This window comes from Candoia aspera, chromosome 2, assembly GCF_035149785.1.
Source record: "Candoia aspera isolate rCanAsp1 chromosome 2, rCanAsp1.hap2, whole genome shotgun sequence".
Taxonomy (NCBI): Eukaryota; Metazoa; Chordata; class Lepidosauria; order Squamata; family Boidae; genus Candoia; species Candoia aspera.
In genome coordinates this window covers 47,373,988-47,399,726 of record NC_086154.1, presented here as the reverse complement: position 1 = coordinate 47,399,726, position 25,739 = coordinate 47,373,988, and the positions used below count along the sequence as shown (strand labels likewise).

The 25,739-nt window shown below is 38.7% G+C and overlaps 1 protein-coding gene across 1 annotated transcript in view; it reads right to left on the bottom strand.

Moving 5' to 3' along the window:
• Positions 1 to 25,739, bottom strand: part of DNAH12 (dynein axonemal heavy chain 12) — a 138,434-nt gene that overhangs the window by 75,189 nt on the left and 37,506 nt on the right. Inside the window, exons 22-37 of the mRNA XM_063291760.1 lie at positions 24,799 to 24,918; positions 23,805 to 23,961; positions 23,355 to 23,527; positions 22,346 to 22,498; positions 20,999 to 21,238; positions 20,183 to 20,428; positions 19,943 to 20,062; positions 19,304 to 19,413; positions 17,262 to 17,445; positions 16,376 to 16,516; positions 14,366 to 14,449; positions 14,088 to 14,276; positions 5,140 to 5,259; positions 4,680 to 4,868; positions 3,687 to 3,838; positions 1,766 to 1,904 (exon numbers count right to left, since the gene is read on the bottom strand). Coding sequence (XP_063147830.1) covers positions 1,766 to 1,904; positions 3,687 to 3,838; positions 4,680 to 4,868; positions 5,140 to 5,259; positions 14,088 to 14,276; positions 14,366 to 14,449; positions 16,376 to 16,516; positions 17,262 to 17,445; positions 19,304 to 19,413; positions 19,943 to 20,062; positions 20,183 to 20,428; positions 20,999 to 21,238; positions 22,346 to 22,498; positions 23,355 to 23,527; positions 23,805 to 23,961; positions 24,799 to 24,918 — 2,517 coding nt within the window. The remainder of the gene's footprint in view (positions 1 to 1,765; positions 1,905 to 3,686; positions 3,839 to 4,679; positions 4,869 to 5,139; positions 5,260 to 14,087; positions 14,277 to 14,365; positions 14,450 to 16,375; positions 16,517 to 17,261; positions 17,446 to 19,303; positions 19,414 to 19,942; positions 20,063 to 20,182; positions 20,429 to 20,998; positions 21,239 to 22,345; positions 22,499 to 23,354; positions 23,528 to 23,804; positions 23,962 to 24,798; positions 24,919 to 25,739) is intronic.

The following is a 25,739-nucleotide window of genomic DNA, read 5'->3' as shown; positions in this document are numbered from 1 at the left end:
ATTTAAAATACTGTAAATGGAACATACACAAAATGAGATGTTTCTCCAAAAAATGGGCAAAGATAGGAAAACTGTGAATGCTATCAAGAAAAGTAAATTGGAAAGTAGATGATGACCCAATAGATTGTGTCAATTCCTATATCTACTTCAGCCAGAAAATCAATGCCACAAACACAATCAACCAAAAGATATTGCACCAAAGAACAGTGGCATGGTTCAGCTTTAACTGCATAAAACCAATCCTACAACAGATGGGAAACATCAATGCAAGAGAGGTCACCTTGACTGCCTTAGTGATGATCTACAGCTGCGAAGTATGGAACCTAAGAAAATTGGAAACAGAAGCTTCAAGAAATACAACACATGATGAAGAGGCAATTACTAAAGATCTTGTTCAGAGACTGAATCCTAAATGCAGAAATTTGTCACAGAGCCAACTTCAGAGATGTCATCCAAGTAGCACAAAAACTGTAGAGAGTAAGGAATATGACCTTGACAGAAATATGCAGGAACAGAAATCTGGGGCAAAAGGGGCTGAAACATTTTTGAAGACCAGAATAAGATAACATTTGGAAGCGGCTCGGGCAGAAACCTCCCTAATTTGCTGAAATATAGGAAGGAGAAGAAAGTAAGTACAATCAGACTTGCAAGATTCTGTTATTATAGCCAATCACACCAGAAGTAGTTTTAGTCTCCTTGTGGAGTTGATGTCCTTGTCCAGTCTACCCAGTGGGGCTGAGAAAAACAGAAATATGAACAGGCAGAGCATGTCATATGCATGCATGGCAACAGACGGGGTCAAAAAGTGATATCCTGTATACCGATGAGGGCAGCTACCTATGAGATGGATGAAATGTGAAAAAAATCTTGGTCTTAGTCAGAACATTATAACACTGAAACATATGCGTTATCATTATTTTCTGAAGCTTCATGAATAATCAATCATTTTGTTTTACCATCCTCTGATCCCAAGAGAAGATTCAATTTTTCTACTCCAAGTTAAAAGGGTTCAATCTTGTATAATTATTGTGAAGAAAATCAAAAGAACTTGTCTACATAATGAGCCTCAAATATCTCTTTCCACATGCATCAATAATAGATGCAAGTAGCCACTTATGACAAACATATGCTGACAAACACGTCAATTCACCTCTGAAAGGGATGCTCCTGTGGGAATACCCTTCCTTCTTTAATCAGATATTGACCCAGATGATTTAAACTATGTAAAACTAAACAGAAATTCAAGCTGCACTGTGCTGCTGTGTATATTACAGTTTGACAGTTTGACATATTTCTGGCACACAGTATGCAAATGAAGCTGATGCAGATAAATGTTAATGTGCCTTGTGATTCAAAAAATGATGGTTTACAAGAGGTTTGTGGGTTAATTAACAGCTGGCCATGGATCTTAAATATAATCCAGTTTATTTTTTTAAAAAAATATTTATTAGATATATATCCAGCCTTTTGTACAGGAGCTCTTGATCCATTCTCCTATTTTTCCCCACAACATCACTGTGAGATAGATCAGTTCATTAATCACCCAAGAGCAAAAGTCTCTACAAGGTTGGCTATGCTTAAATGTATTTTATTATTAATTATATTGTTTACCTAAGTAAAAGATGGAAGCAAATGAATATTCATCTCAAGTAAATCTAAATGTAAACTGCAGGACTAAGGAAAAGGTTCCAGCAAAAATAGGTATAAATTTTCAAATCTTAATAAAGGACTCCAAGTAATTCCAATGAGAATTGATCTTACTAACCTGTGTCTGATTGGCACTGGTTCGAGCTGAAAAGTTAATGAAGAATGGGAAATAGAGATCCTTTTCTAGGTGATGCATTAGCTTGTCTTTTACATATACAGACTTCCCAGTACCCGTTGGTCCCACAAAAAGGAGTGCCCTTGGAAAGAAATTCATATAATTACTAGTTTTTCATTACTAGGCTGGACAGAATATTTGGAACTATTAAACAGTAGCAATTGATGTCTGACAGCTTTTTAAATTGAGAAACATATGACTGCTTTATACTTTGAGTTACCTATTCATGGAATCCCAGTGAAATACAAGAATAAATGCAATGTAAGTGTATGTAGAAGTCCAATATGTTAAGCAGGAAATTCAGGCAATCATACTTGCAAGATTGATGGTAGACCAGACCAAGAAATCAACTTCACAAGAAGGCTTAAACTACTTTTATTGAGACTGGATATAAGAGAATCTTGCAAGTCTGATTGTGCTGTACCTCTTCCTTCTTATACTTCAGTGAATTTGGAAAGTGTCTGAGCTGCTTACAAACATTGTCTATCTGTTGTGGACTTAAAATCATTTTCACCCCTTGTTGCCCTAGCAACTGATCTTGCATCAAGGTGATCTTCCTTACTCTCTATACCTCCCCAGAGAGGCACAACTGGCACCAACATTAGCATGTTTTCCCAAGCTTTTAGTTGGCTTTTAATTGTATTTTAATTTAATTTTAATTCTTAGTTTTTAAATGACTGCTGCGCTGCTGCCTAGTTTACATAGTGTTTTTATTTTGTATTTTATTTGATTTTATCATATAAGGTTTTAACTTAAATTGTATTTTTAGTGAGTTACTGTATATTGTAAACTGCTCAGAGAGCTTTGGCTATCAAGCTGTTTAAAAAATTAATAAATAAAATGAAATAAATAAAACTACAGTTGAACTGGTTTAAAGTCTCTAGTCAAGAGGAACCTTTTTAATATTGCTCATGGCCTAGGGCACTGCTATTTACACTGCCGGATCCTAAATGAGCTGCCTTATTTTACTAAGCTATTTTACTATTTCAACAGTCAGGTTCTAGCACTTGGTTCCAGTAGACCTACTTAGTCAGCTCCATTTTTCCCTCTCTCCCTTGTTCTCAAGGTCAATCAACCAAGGATGAGCACAATCCCAAGCTCCTTTGTTGCCAGAAAAAAGTACTGTACATGGGACGAAGCCTATGTTCCCATAGATTATTCTGTTACGAGAAAGAAGGTACGGTCCAATGGTGTCCATTGGAATAGAAATTGAATGCCCTTCTGCATACCATGAAATCTGTCCACAGCAGTGGAAAATTGCTCAACAGTCCAGTATGTTAGCCTATATAAATTAATAGAAATCAATCTTTTATAGCTTATGAGGATTTACTGAGACATCGAGATGCATTTAAGCCTAGCCGAGTATCTGTTTACAAAGGTACTTAATAATAAATTAGCTTCAGCATTTTTCTGAGAACATAGTAAGATCTAACATGAAAATGGAACTCCTCTGCACATAGATTCCCACCCCCCTCTATTTTACTAAAGGCCAGCATCCTATTGCTTTAGCTTGAAATATGTATGCTGAGAAGTGGTGCTAGAAATGGCAGTGGTTATATTTTAAAGAAATTGAGCTTTCTACTTTCTTAGAGAAAGTTCTACAATTCTAAACATATTATGGCAGAATAATAATATACCATGAGCAGTTATGCAAAAATTTAAAATAAAAGATAATACTAATTAAACCAGGTGGATACAAGAAAATATTTTTAAAGAATATTTTATGGAGTTTAATATTAGAAACACATTAGTACTATATTCTTGTTTGCTAATTAGACTGCAAAACAATTTCTGGATGCTTTACATAAAGCCCTCATATGAAAAATTAAACATCTGTATAATTAAAAGAAACACACTTTCTTACTTTCCATATTTAACACACAAATCCATCAAATAGGTATATCTGACGGTGTCCATTGTTGGGACTATAATGTCTTGAATTTTAACATTTTTATCATTATAACTGATGGTTTTAACAGCTTCATTCCAATGTGCCCAACGGCCTTTTCCTTTTAACTATGAAGAAATGCAGAAATAAACTCTAAGCGTTTCATTAAAACTTGATAGATCTGGAGTTCTCAACATCTCTTTTAATATCAAAGCAATGAATTTAAAATAATGAAACATAATAAATATGTGAAGGATAAATTGCTATATAGCAAGGGCCTCTCCACACATGGTAGGCACTGCTGTGTTTTCATCAAAAGCCATACTGACGGTAAAACTGATTTTTTTTTCCTTCAAACCCCATCCTCTAAGGGTTCCTAAACTTTTTGCCATCACACCTCCCTTCAGGGTAATACCTCCCCTAAAAAATACAAACACCAAAATGAACACAAGTTAACAATGAAAACAATACAATGAGACTTTGGGAAAGGTGGATTTATTGTAATAATGTACAACTAAAAGGTTCTTCACACCTCCCCTGGACTCTGGCTGTACCTCCCCAAGGGAGGTATACCTTATAGTTTGGGAAAACCTGCTCTAGGAAAAAAAAAAGAAGAAAGAAAGAATTTTCTTGGCTGCAAGCTAAACTTTTGCAAACCCCCAACCCCCCTCAGTAGCATCTCACTACCACTTTCTGTAAAAGCTAGATAGGAAGGAGAACTTACCCACTTTCTCTTCTATTAGTCAAGAAAGGGGTAATATTAAAGAGGCTTCTGGCATCTTAAAGACAATTATATCAAAAATTTATTACAGTTTTCATGAATTTTTCAGCACTTGATCATATGCACAGATTATTATCCTGAGACAATATATATACTAATCATTTAATGAAAGCTAATATTAGTGATGATTTGTATCTTTCTCATAAAAAATAAAATATCTATTAATAATTCTAGAGCAGATTCCATACCTCAAACATATAATCATACACCAATCCTTTCTCTTCAAATGGATGTTCCCATTTTCCTATAGCTGCTGGAATTGGATGTTCATCCAGCCTTCCTGTGACAATATCTCTCATAAAGTTATCAAATGTAACTCGACCATCACTATCACAGGTTGCTCCAATGGACCAAATCACAGCAAAAGCAAAACAACCCTTCCAAAAAATAAATAAATAATTTGTATTTTCATAAAGTGTGTTCATGGAGTAATTAGTAGCTAAGTATAATTATTATAAATTTAATAAATTATACAGTTATAGCAAATTTCCAGATAAAGGATTTGAAGTATGCATTATTTATCTATATTAACATACATATTTTATACTTTAATGTCTTACATTAACTGTAAAAAATGATAAACTCAAAAGCTGAAATTTGTCAAAAGAAATATAAACAAGTTTAAAACATGTCAAATATCAGACCAACCATAATCCATTTATGGATATTTTTATTGCTGGGATCTTTTTGCACTGTGTCACACAACAGTATTTCCAAAAGCCGAGTGAGAGATACCACATTATTGCTATTGCTGGTGGGAACTAACTCCTGTAAGAGAGAAAGAATAATAGTATGTATGTATATGTGCAGGATGGATACAGAAATGCGTATCGTAATTATTGTACTATTATTTTTAAGTTTTATTGCATTTTATGTTTTAAGAATGTAAATTCTGAACAGCTACAAATATGATTCGAGTGATGTTGTTCTAATATTTTCTTTAAAGTCTACATAATGTTTTTGTTTCATGTAACCTCTACCTTAATTACTCATAAAACTTACTCAACAAATAACTTTTCTTATTAATTTTTGTAACAGAGCATCATAGTGAATATATAGAAATCCCTAAGGCATACGAATTAAGATTACCACACCCATCTGCCAGGGTGAGTGTGCTCCAGGCCCTGTCAGCTAAGGAGTGCCAGTTGGCTAGGCGCAGGAGGCATGCCTTTTCTGCTATAGCATCTGCCCCATGGATTATTTTCTCTCCAGAGATTAGGATGGCCCTGACACTGCTGCCCTTTGTAAAACACAAAAGACCTGCTTATGTGCCCAGGCCTGGGGCCCCAAGTGTGTGAAGAGGCCCATCTCCTGGCTATATTAGTGTCTCTTAATTTTGATACTTTCCTCAGCTGCTATGTATTTTTTTTACATTGTTGGTTGTAATTGTTTTTAATTTAGTTTAATTTGGTTTAATTTTCACTTGTTGAGATGGGTGGCCATACAAATTGATTAAATAAATAAATATTAGTTGACCTTGAATATCCCAGTTCAGCTGACACATTTTAGGATGGACTCCCCTTTTAATTCTGAACTGAAAACTGTTAAATATTTGCATCACTGTACAATATTATTGCAATATGCAATAACTTTATAGGTACATTCACCCCATAAAAATGCTGAAACAACCTCTCTGTTGCTTTTAATTGTTAATTGTTTTAATAATATTGATTTTAATTTTAGATTTTGATTTTAATTGCATTGATTTTATTGCTATGTTTTTATAATTTCCATTTTTTAATTGTTGTAAGCCATCTTGAGTGGTTTTACTAAAAGAAAGGCTGGGGTATAAATTCAATACAGGTAGTCCTCACTTAATGACCACAACTGGGACTGGCAACTCCGTTCGCTAAGCAATGTAGTCATTACGCAAGACATCACATGATCGCAACTTGAGATTTTACTGTCAGCTTCTCCATTCACTCTGCTTATCAGAAGCAGGCTGTGAACCATGCAAATGGTGATCACATGACCACAGGACACTATAACGGTCATAAATACCCGCCAGCTGCAAAGCACCCGAATCTTGATCATGTGACTGCGGGGATGCTGTGACAGTCGTTAAGTGCAAGGACTGGTCATAAAGTTACTTTTCAATGCTGTTGTAACTTTGAATGGTTGCTACACAGGGCAGTCATTAAGCAAGCACTATCTGTAATACAATTTAAATGAATAAACCATATCTTATTTGTTGGAGGTCCCAGCAAATCAGCATGCCTCATTAGCATGTGGATAAGTTTGTTCTAGGATGCAATTCTCTACGTGCTTCTGGAGGAAGCTGTTTGTTGTCCCTCGCACATTTCCTCTTTCCTTCCTCCTCCACCATCTGGGAAGGGAGTATGCTGCTGCTGCTCCTTCCATCATGGGCCATGCTTGGGCCTAGAGCCATGAGCTTGCACCTTTTTGCATGCAGCTCTTAGCAGCAATAAGGGCTAAGAGTTAATCCAGTTTAGGGAAAGAAAGTGTCCTAACAGCCAGGAACCACACTGAGACAAGGAATAGGTCTCTAGTGTTTTATTACTGCTACATAACAGAAAATCCTAACAAACTGAAGAAGCGTGGGACAAACCCAGACATATAAACCCCAAAGGCTAAGGCGGGCCCGATCTGTGTCTCTTTGAATGGCTACCTAATTCCTCAGTACTACGCATGTGCTTTACAGCCTGGATGGGAGCCCCCTGCTCGCCATCCTTACTCATGACATCACCCTCCCCTCCAGATTCACATTCCATTTCAGCCCCCTCCCTTCCAGAGGCTTGATAAGATTCGACGTCTCCTTCTAAGGTCCCATGGGAACTGGGCAAGGATGGAAAGTCTTCAAAGGAAAACTCCAAGGACGAATCAGTGCTGCTCTCCAGGTCTGATAACGCTTCTGGCCCAGGTGGCCACTGCTGGAAAATAGCTAGATAATTAGAAGAGTCAACCCCCCTCCGCCCTGGGAAATGCACACCTGAGGTGGAGGGCTGCGGCCCCCCCACTCCTCTGTAACTGGAGTCAAGGCTTCAGGCGGGGGTGGAAGTGCAAACTTACGAATTCCTCTGCCTGCTCATCCAAGTGAGGAATCTCTGGTAGAGTGCGAGGCTTGGGTTTGTGAGGGAAAAGCTGATGGAATCAATGAACCAGTGCTGGAGCATGTACATCTCTGGCATTCTCCCATGTGCGCTCTTCCTCAGGGTACCCCTTCCAGTGTATGAAATATTGGATGCCCATTCCCCTCCTCCTAGAGTCCAGAATTTCCTCAACTTCGTATTCCTCCTCCCCCTCCACAATTACTGGAGGTGGGGGGGGGCAGTTGCGATCATAAGGCACTTGGGGGAGGGTCTTTGGCTAGCAATGATCTGTGAAACACTGGATGGACTTTCATGGATGCTGGTAGCTGTAAACGATAAGCCACTGGATTTATCTGCTGTACCACAGTGAAAGGGCCCACAAACTTAGAGTCCAATTTCTTGGAGGGTCTGGTAGAGTTCAAAAACTTGGTAGAGAGCCACACTCTGTCTCCTACTGCAATCGCTGGCCCCTCTTGTCTGTGAGCATCTGCAGCTCTCTTGTAAGCACTCTTTGCCCTGTTCAGCTGCTCCTTTAACAACTCCTGTGCAGCTTGTTGCTCTTTAAGAAAATCAGCCGCGGCTGGAACAGTTCCCTGCTGGGAGGAGGTGGGCAACACCCAAGGGTTAACCCCGTAGAGTGCCTGGAAAGGGGACATCTTGGTCGAGGATTGGACAGAGTTGTTATAAGTAAATTCTGCCATGGGGAGCAGGGCTGGCCAATTGTCTTGCTGATAAGTGGTGTAACACCTGAGATACTGCTGTAACCATTGGTTAATTTTCTCGGCTTGCCCGTTACTAGCTGGATGATGCGATGATGACAGGTGGATCTGGACCCCTAATGACTGGAAAAGGGCCCTCCAGAACCTGGAAGTGAACTGTGGGCCTCTGTCACTCACCAAGTGATTCACCATGCCTCTATACCTAAAAACATGGTCCATGAACAACTGCACTGTGGCTTGTGCAGATGGGAGGCCCTTGCAAGGAATAAAATGCACCATTTTTGTGAAAACGTCCACCACCACTAGTATGGAAGTCAGCCCCTGGACCGGGGGTAAATCAGTGATGAAATCCATGGAGATTGTATCCCAAGGCTGACTGGGGGTGGGTAGGGGTTGCAAGAGTCCTGTGGGCTTCCCTGGGAGAGGCTTGGCTCGTCTGCAGGTGTGACAAGAAGCAACGTAACCCTTTATGTCTGCAGTCATCTTAGGCCACCAGTAGTCTCTCAGAGCTCTATGGAGAGTTTTGAAAACGCCTCCGTGGCCTGCCGTTTGATGGTCATGGCAAAGTCTCAGTACTTCTTCCCTCAATGAAGGGGGAATATATAATCGCCCACTATGCCAGAGGATTCCTGCCTCCACATTGAATGGGGGGGGGAGTGTCTTGCGGGTCCCTCTGGAGGTCATCCATCCTGGCCCTGGCATACGGGTCCTGTTGCTGCTGAGCTCTGACTCTTGCAAATAGGTCCTCTGCTTGTCTGCCTGCTGCTAAAATCTCTGTTTGGTTCCCCCTCATAGACTGATCAAAGTTGTGAGGTTGTAATATAGTAGCCTGTACCTCCTGGTGAGTGGCGGGGGTTGCCTGAAAGGATCGAGACAGGGCGTTTGCCAAGCAGTTTTGCGCCCCGGGCACATAAGAAATAACAAAATTGAAACGGGAGAAAAACTGGCTCCATCTGATTTGGCGTGGGGTGAGGGACCTGGCGTTTTGTAGAAGCTGTAAATTCTTGTGATCGGTGCAAACTTTCACAGGAAAGGCTGCACCTTCTAGCCAGTGCCTCCACTCTTGGGATGCTGCTTTAATTGCCAGCAACTCCTTGTTAAAAACATCATAGTTTCTCTCTGCTGGTGAGAGCATGCGTGAAAAAAAGGCACACGGAAGCAATGTATTCTCGGTTTTGTTTGTATATTGCAATAACACCGCCTCAATGGCAATATCGGAAGCATCTGAATGCATTATGAATTGCTTCGTGGGATCAGGGTGTCTTAACAGCAGCTGGAATGCAAAGCGCTGCTTAAATTCTTGGAAGGCTGCTTGCTCTCTCTCCCCCCAAATGAATTTTGATCCTTTCTTCAAAAGCTGTGTGAGGGGTCTAGCCCTGTCACTAAAGTTTTTTATGAACCACCTGTAGAAATTGCAAAATCCTAGATATCTTTGTACTTCTTTAACATTTCGGGGAGGTGGCCAAGAGAGAATTGCCTGGACCTTAGAAGGATCCATGGATATGCCTTCTGTTGATACCTTATAGCCCAGGAAATGTAATTCAGTTAAATCAAAGGCACACTTCTCTAGCTTGGCGAACAGCTTGTTCTCTCTCAGTCTTTGTAAGACATTACGTACATGGGTTACATGAGTTGTAGCATCCTCAGAGAAAATTAATATGTCATCTAGATTAATGACCAGATACTTATCTAGTAAATCAGAGAAAATTTGATTCATAAATCGGGAAAATATGGCTCCTGCATTAGACAAGCCAAAGGGCAAAACAAGGTACTCAAATTTACCAAACCTGGTGTTGAAGGCAGTTAGATATTCATGCCCCTCTTTCATCCGGATCAGATTGTACGCATTCCTGAGATCCAACCTGGTAAAAATGCGTGCCTTCTGTAAGCGATCCAGCAGATCAGAGATTAGAGGCAGCAGGTAAGTTTCTTTTTTTGTTAGTTTATTTAAAAAACTGAAATCGTGGACCACTCTCATGGGTGTCTCCTGGTTTGCAGGTGCCAACGGGTCAGGCTTCTTTGGTACGAAGAAGGTAGGAGCAGACGCTGGGGAAGTAGATGGTCGGATGAACTCCTTTTGGAGATTAGAGTCCAAGTAATCCTTTAAGGTGGCTAGTTCCTTGGGAGACATGGGATATTGTTTCCTTGCTGGAATCCTGGCTCCTGGTATCAACTCAATGGTGCAATCACAGTCCCTATGGGGGGGTAGTGCTGTGGCCTGTTTGCTGAAAACGTCTGCGAAATCTGCATACTTGGCTGGCAACTGGACCCCCCCTGCTTCCGTGACTGCATTGGTTGCTGGAGAGCGGAGAGCGGCTTGAATCTTGTGGTGCTGGCATTCCTTAGCTGGGAAGGAAATTGCTCCCGTAGTCCAGTTCAGCAATGGGTTGTGGATCCTCAGCCAAGGTGTGCCTAGGATTACAGGCACATTAAGCGATGCAGTAACATAAAGCTGGATCCACTCAGTGTGGTCTCCCATTGTCAGTTGCACCGGTTCTGTGAACCTTCTAATCGGCCCTGCCTTGAGGGGCTGGCTGTCAATGGTCTCCACTTCTATGGGACATGGCAATTCTATGGTCGGGATGTTGAAGTCTTGTACAGTCTGCACATCAATAAAATTGGTTGAAGCTCCGGAATCCACGATGGCCTCTAGCTTGACCTGGTGCTCTGGGTTGACGTGCATTATTACTGGTAAGTAGTAAAAAGATTGCCTGGAATCCTCGGAATGAGCCCTCCTTAATTGATTGATGGTCTCCCTGCTGAGCTCTGTGGAGGGAGACCGACGGAGTTTCCCTGGTTGGAAGCAGAGGCGGAGATGGCTCTTGTTTCAGCTGCTTGCCCTGGGGGTCTTACTGAAGTTGCTTGGCTTCTCGCTGGGCAAGCTCTCACCATGTGCCCCTGGGCTCCGCAGTAAAAACACAGGGCTCTCTCTCTCCTTCTCTGCCTCTCAGCCTCGGAAATAAGCCTCCTGCTCGCCCCGATCTGCATCAGCTCCTCTGGTCCTGAGTGAGTAGATGCTACGGAGAGAGCTGGAAATCCTGGAAGCGCTCTGAGGCCCCTGTTTCTCCCCGGCTGCATCTCTCTGAGCTCTTCTAGCCGGCATCTATGACCACAGACAACTGATATAAGGCTTCTAGGTTAGCTGGTGTTCCCTGGAGCACTAATTCATTCTTAATTTCTTCATCCAGCCCCTGTTTGAATTGGTCTTTCAAGGCACTCTCATTCCAGTCCAGATCTCCTGCTAACAGCTTGAAATCAGCAACGTAGATTCCCACCCTCTTGTTACCTTGCTTGAGCTTCCGAATTTCCCGGCTGGCAGTGACCTCTCTGATCGGGTTGTCAAAGTGTGCTCGGAACCCTGCCAAAAAGTTCTGGTAGTCGTTGAGAATCGGGTCGTTGTTCTCCACCATGAGAATAGCCCATTTGGCTGCTGGTCCCTTTAGCAGACTTAGGATGAAGGTGACTCTGGTTCTGTCTGTGGGGAACTCTGCTGGTCTGCTGTCGAAAAACATTGTGCACTGTGTGAGAAAGGTTCTCAACTGTCCTGCTTCTCCTCCAAACTTCTCTGGTAGACTGCCCTGGGATCTCAAGACTACTGGTGGAGCTGCTGCTGCTGCTGCTGGCGCCGGTTGTGGGTTAATCGGAGCTGGTTGTTGTAACTGCTGTAGCATGGCAGCTTGTAATGTGTTGACCTGTAGATCTACCTGTTGTTGGTGTTGTTGCAGGGCTGCTGCCAATTATTGGATGGCGAGCTGAATTTCTTGGGTTTCTGAAAACATTTCCAAATGTCTCCCCTTTAATTTCTTTGTTCCTCCCTCTTTCGATGGGAGTAGGAGTTTGTTAGGATTGATGTCCTAACAGCCAGGAACCATGCTGAGACAAGGAATAGGTCTCTAGTGTTTTATTACTGCTACATAACAGAAAATCCTAACAAACTGAAGAAGCGTGGGAAAAACCCAGACATATAAACCCCAAAGGCTAAGGCGGGCCCGATCTGTGTCTCTTTGAATGGCTACCTAATTCCTCAGTACTACGCATGCGCTTTACAGCCTGGATGGGAGCTCCCTGCTCGCCATCCTTACTCACGACAGAAAGAAGAACAAGAATCATTTTTCAGAATGGATGTAACTAGACCAAATAAATCAGTAAAACTCTTTTTTACTTACTTTTGAACCTACTTTGTCTTAATGTGTAATTCTTTATGCTTGGGTGGGCTAAGTGTGTAAGATCAATAACCTATATTTCTCTAACGTGCTCATTAATGCTATTTTAGATAATATTCTTTTTCTGTGCGTGCTTTTTCGCTGTATTAAGCTCTGCTCCATTCAGTGGTCCTAGCTGTCCACTAATGGTTTCATTATTAACCTATCTCCTCAGATAGACTCATATGGATGCAAATGAACCTTTTGAGGACATGAACCCAAACTATTTCAGAGCTTTAACAATTAATACCAGCACCTCAGGCTGGGAATAGAATGAACAATTAGCCCATACAACTGGCATAGAATGCACGTAACAGGATATAAACTTTATCTCCTATACATTCCAGAATGCTGCATTCTACACCAGTTGCCATTTCCAGGCTACCTTAAAGGGCAGCCTCATGTAATTGGTATGACTATAAAATCTGTTTCATACCAGAAATGAGTTCAGTTTTCTGTAATTCGACTCCAGATGGTCAACAAACCACAGCTGATTAAAACACCATACTAAAGTACAAGAACTTCCTGACTGGCTCTTTAGGGAGAGTAACTGGTTCTTTGGGGGGTTCCTATTCATTCATTTGCAAGGTTCCATCAATATCAGCACATTATCCCTTCCTAGCTTAATCTGATTATCTAGATTAGGTTTCCACGATAGATAATGGAACAGAGGTTGAACTATCCATATAGTAATGTTGGATAGCTCAATTTTTAGATTACTTCCTCCAGCATTTCATACAGATGTATAAAAACTGAGGGTGGAGGAATGGATAGAGTCTAGCAGCCAAAGGGTAAAACAGAAGCCACCATCTTCTGAACTCATCCCTTCAGATAAGTAAGGCCAGAACCTTGAGTCCAAGGAATAATCTACAATAATTCTTTGTGGATAGTACTGAAAGACTTTGAGAAATTCAGTAGATGTGACACAATTTCATTTCCTGTATCCCTACACTATCCGCCAAGTCTGAGATGCATTTAAATAAGCAGTTAGCTTAAAGCTTCAAATTGACAAGCTACCACTTACTTTAGGAACGTACTTAAGAATGATTATATTGGAAACTAATAGTTTTCTTGAACAACAGAATCTTTTTTTTTCCTGAAGTACTTTCATCAGTACCTTCTTAAAAAGAAGTAGATTATCCCATTTTTAGTAAGACATTCACTGCTTCATTTACTAATATGGGTAACCCATTTCTAGCAGAATTTACAACCCATAGTGAGCAAGATTCAAAAGACCAAATAGTCTTAATACAGGTAGTCCTCGTTTAGAGACTGCCTTGTTTAGCAATTGTGTGCAGTTATAATAGTGATGAAAAAGTAACTTTACAACCAATCCTTGCATTTACAACCTTCACAGATCTGTAAAGCAAAGGAAAGATAAAGTAAGATCATAAGCAGTTGTGAAACCACTTGGTTTCACTTAGCAACCGCTTCACTTAATGACCAAATTGCAGGTCCCAATTGTGGTCAGTAAATGAGGACTACCTATATTACAAGGAGCTTATTTGTATCTTTGGACTGTACAAACTTAAAAATATCTAGAATTCCAAACAGTAAGCTGGCTTCACCAACATATGATTCTGTCAATAATTAAATCATTTTTTTCTGAGAGAATGCCAAACTACCTTGCACTGTTTCCGACGAACTCGCAAAGCAGGAGGTATTAACCAATTAAAAAGGTCTTCAAAAAGGTCCTGGTACTCCTTTTCATGCAGGGGTTCATGAAGTGTATTCAACCATGAAGTAACCAGTGGCTTCCAGCCCAACTGTAAAGGCTCTAAGTAAATCATTCCACATCGACTGACTGTAGCTGGCTATAACAGAATAATAAATGAATTTTAAAAATCTCATTCTGGTTCCAGTTTCAGATTCAGAAAACTATTTTAACTTGGCTTTAACTTACTGAAGCTTGAGATAGATCCATAGCTTCAAAGATGAGGCTCATTTGAGGTGACATTTGAATAATTTCTCCACTCATCAAACATAGCTGGGAACAAAAACAGATACAAATAAATTCTAAATTATATGTATGTGTATGTATGTGTAGCTCTTATCAGTCCTCCTGCATTTGAGACCAACTTGAAATGGGAGTAGATGGGACACTTGATTGGGCAAGTAAAGATACAAGTAAAGACTTGTTTAATTTTTTGAGCTCTCTGCATAATAAATTATCTTTTCAGATGGTATAATCAAATTAAAAAAAAACTTCTCCTGCTGATCAAATTTAAAAATACTTCAAGTGTGTCATTTATTAATAATGATCTTTGATGTATTTCTTAACAACTTTAACTGAGGCATAGTTCTGTTCCAAACAATTTCACCACTATTACTCTTTGGGAAGATTCATAGAATGTTATCTAATCAAACAAGTCCTCTGTATAGTAAAATACAGGTAGTCCTCAACCTATGACCATTCGGTCAGTGACTGTTCCAAGTTAAAACAGTGCTGAATGAATGGTGGTTATGACCGTTCCTAGGAGTTCTGGCTGTTGAAGCACACTCATGGTCACGTAATCGCAGTCTGGATGCTTGGGAACCTGTTCAGACTTATAATGGCTTGCCAAGCACCCCGCAATCATGTGATCACCATTTGCAACCTTCCCTGCTGGCTTCCCCGGAAAGTCAATGGGGAAGCCAGCAAGGAAGGTTGCAAGTTGCTGGGGTTAGTCTCCTCCACCCATGAACCCTCCCCCAGACCCTCTGCACCCTCCCTGACCCGCGCCACACCCCTGCACACCCTCCCCAACACATGCAGTGCCTCTCACGCACCCCCTCGCACTCTCATGCACCCTCCCTGACCCTCCCCTGCACCCCCACATATCCCCTTGCTCCATCTCCCACTTGGCAGCAGCCACTTACCTGCCTGTGGGCCTGGGACTTGCAACTTCCTGCTGGCTTCTCCACTGATTTTGGTTGTGGGAAGCCAGCAGGAAGTTGCCTTGCCTAACAACCGTGGGATTCAGTTAATGATGGCAACCAAGACAGCAGGGATTGCTGTCGCTAAGTGATGTGGTCGCACTTTATGACTGCATCGCTTAGCGATGGAAATTCCGGTACCAATTGCTGTCATAAGTCAGGGACTACCTGTAATGAAATGAGAAGTAGCAGTTTATTTAAAGAGTTTATGGTTCTCAGAATCTGTTACATGACTTGGATCTATACAATGGAACTGTTCTGCCCCAACTGCTTTATGTTGTTCCAAATGGCACTCCAGCCCTCCTAATCTATCTTCCCGTGCCTAGCACCAATTGCCCTACTCAAGCTAACAGCTTGAATTCACTTCACTGTTGCCTAAATTTTAAAGCCCCCTAGCACTCAGGCAAGCATGGGTGCATCCTGAGCCAGATAAATCCCAGCGCGCTCTGCACAGACTAGATGTCCACTATTAGAAGGTGTGTTTGTCATCAACGTGCTATTAGAGCAAGTGAACATAACTATATTTTTTGCCTTACCATTCCTCACTATCCCTTACAATTTCTGATCATCTCATGACACTACAACCAGCATCTGTTTTGAACTAAAAGGATTTTCGTTTGCATTTTTAACTATACGTAAGCCAATTTCCTAGTAAACAATAAAGTTATTCTGGACTAAAAAGAACCATCTTATGGTATGTATTAAATTGCTTGTTAAATAAGATTCAAATATATTTTATATTGCATAATAACAGATGAGGAACCAAACATCAAAATACCTAATAATTGCTCAATTTGCTAAAACTAATACAGTAAAACATACTTGTATTCATTATTTTCACTTATTTGGTTGATTTCTTCCTTCCTAAGCTAACTTGGCTGCCTAAATTCTGCTTAACTGAAAATTAAGTACATGCATGTAATAATTGGAAGAAGTGGGCAATCTGAAAACTAATGCAATCCCCTCCCACCCAATCCAAGATACTTAACAGCATTACCTTTTTGTTGTCATCTAACACGGTGTTCATGCTTTCTATCCAAAGAGTATCAATAGGACCATCAAAAACAACCCATTTGCGGTCAGGTGTTTCAGTTAAAGCAAATTCTCGAAAAGTATTGGCAACTATGCCATCTGTCCACTAAAATGAAAAAGAGACACACAAGCAAACTCTATTTGCTTATCTTGCTCTGACATGTGTACTGATTTGGTAATGTAAATATATATGCACAACTGGTTGTGTTTCAAACACGTATCACACTAAATTGACATTTAGCAAACTACATGTAATACTGAATAATCAAACTAAGGAGATTAATAATTTTCCTCCATGGTGGCTGACAATTGTGCGGTGACTTGATAAACTTCATTGAAAAAAAAAATCTCCACCCTCTGGAATAGCATCCCCCTGGAGACACATCTGGCTCCCACTCTCCACGTGTCCTGGAAGTCCCTTAAGACCTGGTCTGCTGCCAGGCCTGCAGTTAGGGTACCTGAGGAGCCCATCATGTTTTTTAAATGTTGTTGCTGTCATGGGTGGACGGTTATGTTTTGCTATGTTATCTTTTAACTATGTTTTAATTATACATTTGATATTTTGTAAGCTGCCCAGAATCTTTGTGGAGTTGGGTGGCCTTAACCAATCAAATAAGGAAGGACTGATATTATTCATTATTACAGTTAGTAAAACTTTACATTTGGAACATTTCCTGAAACATGCACCAAAGTATACAAATACCCCAACACTTATGTATTACAGTGCAATTAACCAATCCCTATGCTCAGCCACAAGCAGTTGAATGGAGCTACCCTATCTGAAGATTTAGACTGATCAAGACCATAAGATACAGTACATCTTTGTAATCTAAGGAACATGTAATGCTTACCTCATGAGATACTGGATCAAATCGTCCAAAAAGTTGCCCCATCGTAATAGCTTTTGGATTTACAGTTCTATATATTACCTTTTCTTCTTCTCCATACTCACGCTGATTCATTAGGGAAAGTGTATCTGCTAATACATGCAAAACTTTGGTCTTGCCAGCAAAAGGCTCTCCTACAAGCATAAACCTGATAAATAAAAGTGGTTTTTCAGTATTTTTTCTGCCCAGAAATGCAGCTGGATTACTCACATAATAAACCCTGAAGATATGAACCATTTATTGCCGCAAAAGTGAAAATAGTCTAATGGAATTATAGAAAAGGAAAGAATGAGAGGGCAGGAGTACAGTGAGTTTTTGTGAAGTTACAGTAAGGAAAACTGGCTGAGTTTTTCAAGTGGAATAGCCTCCCTCCAGAAAGTCAGTCAGCCTCTATTGGTTTTCCATAACTTACTAAAAACTGAATTATTTCAGACAGCCTTTCAGGGTATGAATGGATACCACTGGCTGTCAAGGGTTTGTTTTATGTGCCATTGTAGCTATTTTATTGTTTGTTTCTTTTATATTTATACCATGGACATTTAATGTATTTTATGGGCATATGTATATCACCAAGAGTCTTTCTTCATTTGAGCAGATATAAATCAAATAAATAACGTGACCAATTCCAACAGCTCAACCATAATTCTACTCAAAAATCTGTTTTCCAGCTGCTGCTTCAGATGCACAGCAGCAGTATCTTCAAATCACTTTCCCCCTAACTATCTACTTGTCATGGGGGCAGGGGATTGAGAGTGTGGGCATGAAGGTATGGGTGCATGTATGCAAGCTGCATGTATCCATTAACTTTTCACTTGGAAGATCTCTCTCACACTATTTCTCCAAAAATGCAAGGTGATCATACAATATGTTCAACTATAGATGTTTGACTTATTATACATTACACTAAAGCCATAATGTGCAGATTTTGCATTGTTTTAGAACCATAGACTCCCTATGCTGTACCCCCTCATAAATAAAAAATAAGAGATCCCTACAACAGCGTACTGTACATTTATAAAACCAGCCATAGTTTCCAACTGCTCCTGCTTATTGATCGTTTGGCTTCTCTTTGATAACACAGTGAGATAGTCTAGGAAATGCACTTTTAGACAAATAATATCACAGATAATATTGTATTGTTAAACATGCCATTTTGCATGCCATGGCATTTTGCCATGTCTGGATGTCTTTTTTACTTTTAATGCAGACTTGAATTTCCTTAAACAAATTCACTGTAATCCTGAACACTTTTCACATAGTAGTGTCACTTTGATAGCTAATTCACTGCTCATTTTTGTTGTTTTAGAAACAGTATGGACCAACCTTATTAGCTTGGTTCCACTGTGTCTCTTGAAGAAGATCAAAAAAAGGTGCCAAAGCCAGAGAAATATTGCAACAAACTTTATTAACACCAAAAGAAATTGAACCCCTTCTGTTTTGAATTATCCCTTTTTTTCTTACCAGTGGTTCCTGGCCTTCTCTATCTGGTTCATTCCAAAATCTGGACTGACTGACTTTTCTAAACAGGTTACCCTTAAAACCTGGCTAATGTCAAGGAATGGATTACAGCAGAACACTACAAGCTTAGACAACTAGGACTATGTAATAGAATCTAACGGCTTGCTTGCTTGCTTTATATTTAAAAGAGAACTCCATGGTAACTCAGAAAAAATGAGATTAGACTGAAGTTATGGAGTAACCCTAAATACACAATTCACCACCTATACTAGTATGGCTAAACCTTCATCTATTACATTTTATAAAGGAAAAGTTTAGCTTCTTGTTCTCTATGAGCCTTGCATCTAACCACAGCACACACATGGTATGGCAACTTCTTTCTCCTGCCCATCCAATCACATCACCTTTTTCTCATCCCCAATGGGAAAGCCTTACATTATTCTTAGTTGTAATGGTGTTAACATAACATTTTCTCCTGTATACCAACTATTATATTGGTGAAACCATAATGAGTACTTATGAAGGTTATTTATCACAAATATACTTACCCGTGTCTAACTATCATCATTTCATACGTCTGTATCATCTTTTCTAGAAAAACTTTAACAGGCTGGACATTATGCTCTTTACAACATTCATTTGCACATTCCAAAAAATCCTGAAATACAATTTTAAAAAATAAATTCTATATTTTTTGTTTCTTGAATATTGTATAATGGTATAATATAATTCAAAATATAACACTGCTCAGTATCAGGAATATCTTGAGAACGACCCTGGAAAGAAAATTAAAACTGAGCTAAGTCACATTTATTTATTTATATTTCAAATTTCTGTCACCGCCCATCTCCCCCAAAGGGGGACTCTCAATTTACTTTATTTATTTTTTCATAGCCTCTCATCTTACTTATTACAACTCCAGGAGGCAGCTAATATTGGGTTAAAAACAAAGAATAACCAAAAGCAAAACCATGAATAGAAATAAAACACAATATATCTGAAGGAAACACAATTATTCACCTAATCCTTACAAAAAAGGTTCAGCTAATACCATAGCCTACTGCTCAGGGCCAGAGGCCTCTGAATCTCAGTTAGGGCAGGTTATCATTGTGCATATATATCAAATAATTATTATCTAAGGCAAATAAAAATATCACTGGGAAACAAAATTCTACAAACATACTCACACTGTAGTCAGCTTCAGGAAGCTTAATGCCAGGAAATAAATCGCTTGTAATTCCCATAAATAGAGGTATGTCATGAGACAAAAATTTAGGCTCATTTACATCTTTGATTGATCGAAGGAGCTGAACAAAACAAAAAAACAGCAGTTTAATTAAACAAAAAGTCTATGGTTAATTGCGAAAATATCCATTTAATCTGAACTGGAGTAATTTCAAGTTTGTAAACTGCAATGCAGTTCTTACCAGTATATCTTCATTCTCTGTTGGAAATTTCAGTTTTAAGTTACCAGCAGCTATTAGTACGGCTTTTACTGCACGCATCCCATAGTCATAATGGAACTGAGATGAAAGTTGTTCTGAGCACAATCTGTAGGTCATCACTATCTTCACAGACAGTGGCTTAGCATTCAGAAACCCGTAAGAATACAGGGAGATTTCAGCAATGAGGGCATAATTAGGAACCATCATGGCCACTGTTCGGAAAAGAACCTAAAAGAATAGAATAAAACTTGTGTATCGCTATGATCTTTGACAACTAGTATAGTTTTATGATATGAACAACATCTGTAATCTTTCACAATAAAAAGCCATTTAATAGACTATTGTAAAATTCCTCTGCCGGAAGGTTTATTTTAGATATTGTCTGTGCTGGCCAGTAAGCATCCTTTTATTAAAGAAGAACTGGCTTTCATTTCAGACTAAATCCTTTCAAAAGCCTACAGAACAATGCTTTCAAGCTTGGCCCTAGAGAGAAAATGTTATATTATTATTATTAGATATCTACTTCTCCCACTCTCAGAAAATTACTTCTGTATTCAGTGGTTTGGTTTATTAATTCATTCAGGACAATTTCTACTTCCACTGATTTATATGTATATCTGTCCATTAGAAATGTTAAGATGTATGCAAAGGAAACATTGGCACATGCTGTTCATACGGTTACCTATTTTATCCATATGAAATACATAGGCCTTTCTACCTGAAGCATTCACAATCTTAACATATGGCTATTTAAAAGTAATATCTGAATTACCCTGTTTGTTTATTCTGCTATTTTACCTTCAGATTATCTGGCAGTTCAGAGCGACCTGCATATCCTGGATTCATAGTGATAGCAACAAAACAATTGGGGTTAAGCTTCAGTTCAGTTCCTTCAAAATTGAATATCTCCAGCTTCAGTTGTATAGCTCTCTGGATGCAAAGAATCTGCTGGGCTACCACAGACAGCACCTCCAGCTCAATGCGATTGAATTCATCAAAGCAGGCCCAAGCACCTGAAGAAGCTAAACCCTTAAAAAACTAAAGAAAAAACAGCAGCCAGTCATCAGACACAGTAATAGTAGTAGTAGCTTGAAAAATTCCCAAATATTAGAATAGCAGTGTAGAGCCTTCTTTATCAGTGATAAAGTGACTTGTACAAACTCCACCCCTCTGGCATTTGCATCATGACATCACACCACAAGCACGTATGGGTAGAGCTTGTATAGCAATATCACAATGCATGTTTGGTCATTTTGATAAAAGGGCCATTTGCTGTAGATACTCATGGAAACTGGCTGTGTTTGCACAACTCACTAAGCTAGAACGTGTATTACTGTATATTGTGCACACCCAGACAGTTTGGTTAGTTCATGGTTCAGTGAGTAAATTATGGTACTGTTAACCATGAGTTAGCATGTTATGTGAATACAATATCTTGCCTTCTTTTACCTGTTTCTCAAGTCCTAATCACAATTATTTATCCTAACCAAGCTTTATAATACTGTACACCGATGTTGTGAAACTGATTAGATCAGATCAGTCTGTTCTTTTTATATTTAATAACTGAGTGTATGAATTTTAGAACTATAAAAAGCTATCAAACTTGCTTTGTGGGCTGGATCCAGGCTCCTGGAAGTAGCCTGTCCTATCAGTCCAGGAATAATTCATGCCAACTTGATACCAGTTCAGGTACCTGAACTGGAAAAATGGAGATCTTGTTTACAAAAAAAAAAATCCTTGTGAGTGTTTCTCTTTTTTTCTTTAAATGAAACAGTGTCAGAGTTCAGCTACGATGACATAACCTGTCTACATTTTTTAACCCTTCTCTCTTTAAGAAGTGCAGTAAACTGTCCAGAATTCTCTATAGGTTTTTCCAAGACTAGTAGTTGTAAGCTGCCAAGAGTTTGATTTTAAGATGGGCAGCTATAGAAGTTTTAAATAAATAAATTGTTACACCTGATATAACCAATAAAAAAACATATAGCACTTATAAACTTTGCCATCAGCCCTATGAGACTGAGCAAATTACTAACAAATTATGAGGTTAGATTGTTTAACAAGCATTCTTTGTTTTTATTAAACCTAGGAATATTTAAAAAAAATTAAAATTATACTTTTAATGAAATTTTATGAATTTCAATTTACCTTCCCCATGGCAAGGTAATCAAGGCCATCAGAGCAGTTGAAGACAACACATTGTACCGCAACAGCTTTAGCCAAATCTTTGGTGGTCTCTGTTTTACCTGTCCCAGCTGGACCTTCTGGAGCACCACCAAGATTTAAATAAAATGCTCCAATCTAAAAATAAGACATTAATGAAAATATTTCAAAATGTAAACCATCACCCTTGAAAACAAAAAAATTAGATGTAATTGCATAGTTAAGTTCAGAGCAGACCTGTCATTTCCTTTGAATAATACAATACGATATTTTTGCTATGCCAATGACAGATTCCTAATCCAGAACAAATACATCTATTTGTATATTTGTATATTGTATCTACTTGCTATTTCTCACAATCATATTTGAAGTTAATCAGAATCAGATGTTGAATTTAATCAGAATTACATAATCTTGAAGGATATGCTCTAAATCTAGAGAATGCTACTTATGCATACATTTTATTTCTTAGAATCATAGGGTTGAAGGGGAACATTAGGTCTTTGATTCCAACCCTCTGCTCAGTGTAAGAATTCAAATTAAAGCATCTATCCAATTTCAGATTAAAAATAACCAGCAAAGGAGCCGGTTTGGTCTAGTGGTTAAGACACTAGGCTAGAAACCAGAAGACTCTGAGTTCTAGTCCCGCCTCAGGCATGAAAGCTGGCTGGGTGACTTTAGGCCAGTCACTCTCTCTCAGCCCAACTCACCTCACAGGGCTGTTGTTCTGGGGAAAATAGGAAGAGGAGGGAATATTAGTTATATTTCCCCAGTTATTTATAAAAATAATAAAGACAGGATTAAAAAAAAAAGGAGAACTCAATACTGCTTTTAAATTAATGAATTTAAGAACAACAAATATATTGGAATTTCACTCTTTAATACAGAAATTCTGAGAACATTTGTTCAAGGTAGCATTAAAAATACAAGTGCAAATAGGCTTTACTCACTTTTTTTAGAATTCTTATTAGAAATTGAATTTTTAAAATCATACCAGAGTGCGATAACATCTGTCTGTGAGAGGAGTAATGACAAGTCGAGGAGAATTGCCAAGATATTCATAAGCATATTTTACATTGCAATTGATGATGCGCACACGCACATTCTCATACTCCCAGTAATATCTCAACTGAGCAAGCCACTGAAAATCTGTCTCCTGCAACACACCTAGTGGAATATAAACAAGGAGCATGTCTTAGGAACAATATTTTAGCAGGAAAACAGAAAAGGAAAACAAACCAAAAATAATTAAGACAAGTTTACTGTTTATTCTAATTTTCTTTTAGACTTTAAATCTTACGTAGATGTCTAAAATAACAGAATTATTTTAACAATGAGATAATTAATTTTTAAAAATAATTATTTCTGAAATAATCAGGGAAAAAATAAGACACACATCAGTATATATTATTTTATGACAATGAAGAAAAGTTATGTTACATACCACTTTCAATCATGTCCATGACGACATCTCTAGCATGCACATCAATAGTGACCAAAGCACCCAATGTAATTCTTGTTTGTTTAGACAACTTCCCTCTGACAAGCTCTACAATATCATTTAACTGAAACTGAAGAGTCTGGTAATAATTTGGCAAGCCCTGAACAATGAAAATGGAAAATTCAGCTATAATACACACTTCACTATGAATAGCTAAGAGTTTCTCGATGTAATCATTTTGTTGTTTATTCTCAATTTCATCCATCACCAAGTATTGCTATAACAACCTTAATAACCTTAATCTGATCATGTATATTTCTGATTTTCCCTTTCATCTGTGCACACGATTTTCCATACAGAAGAAAATTACCTGGGAATTAATTTCTAGGAAACCTATAACCTAGTGTCTAAACTGTAGGAATGTGCAGCTATTTAAATCTAAAGCAGAAAAGGTGCCAGAATTAGTGCTCCAGAGTAGACATGTTTCTTTAAAGAGGCACCAACTGGTAGAGCAAGCAGGTCTACTTCCTCTAAAGCACCTTCTCTACTTTGGATTTGAATAGCTGTATAACCCTACTGCAATGTCTAAAAGCAAATATTGGATTGGTATTAATGTTCTGAAAGTGTTGTGATGAATTCATAGAGAATTTAGTACTGTAAGAATTTCCAGCATTAATAAAGCCTTGGGACATAAACTTTTCTAGATATGGATAAATTAGACTGGAAAGTTGAGAAAAAGTCCCGGAAGAACATAATTACAAATTATCTGGCAAAACAAAAACAAAAATAAAAACTGTATGGATGTGTTCATATAGTCACCAGAAGTCAAACTGAACTTCAGGGAGTGTTAACTTTTGTATTCGTATTCAATTAAATATATATCTTGCATCATTAATTCAAAAGAGACTTAATAACATAAACATCATACAACAAATATAACATGGCTATAAAGGTAATGCAAAAATAATGTAAGAAAATTTATGTCTCATAATAATACCTCTGGGCCACTAGCTATGGCTTCATGAACCTCAGCTGTCCAGAACATTTGTGAGACACACAGAACTACTTGACCAGGCCATTCTCTCACCCAATCCTTTCTTTTGGTTTCTGGATATGCCTAAGAAAATTATCAGCATTACTTAATAGTAATCATGATTCATAACTGAATATATTATACTGAACCCAGCCACTAATTTGATAAAATGCAAAACCATAGTTTAACATTACAATATCAAGGCTAAGCAAGTCTTTCCCCCTTTTTTTGGAATAGCTAAGAGGTGAAGATGAGAATATCCCACTTTCATTTTAACAACCATAATTTTGTACATCAGCTATAAACTATGGGCAATCTTCAGTGAGGTTACTGAAACTTGTTCTACTAACTATAGCTAAGATTAACTGTAGTCTATCTAGATATGGATGACATAGCTTGTTGAGTTTAATCTACACGGAAGTGAAAACTTCCAAGCTCCTCCCTGTTGAGTTATCAGAATCTGTTTGCTTCCCATTAGTATTCCCCTTTAGTTTCCCTCACAATGACTGAGGGAACACAACCAATTTAGTCAGATCTACTGCCGCTTGTAAATGCAATTATCTAGTGACCAGCAGCAGACATTGGTGAACACCAGCAATGCTATGGTTAAACAGGGAGCTGCCAACTTGGCATGAAGTAAAGAAACAAACCAAGGTAGTTGGAAGGCTGGCTGTCACTTTCTGCTTTTTCTGTTTTGTTTGGAAAAAAAAATTAAATCTGCAATGGCTTAATCAGGGTCAACAGAAAATGTTGACGAAGCCTACCCATTCATCTCACGTAGTCATTTGAGTGGGGGATAAAAATAAAAGACCAGAACAAAACAAAGAAATGGAATGGTAGATAGTCAAATTTTGGCTACTCCAGACTCTCATTTCTGTGCCAAATGTAAGAAGGAAGTGTTAAAC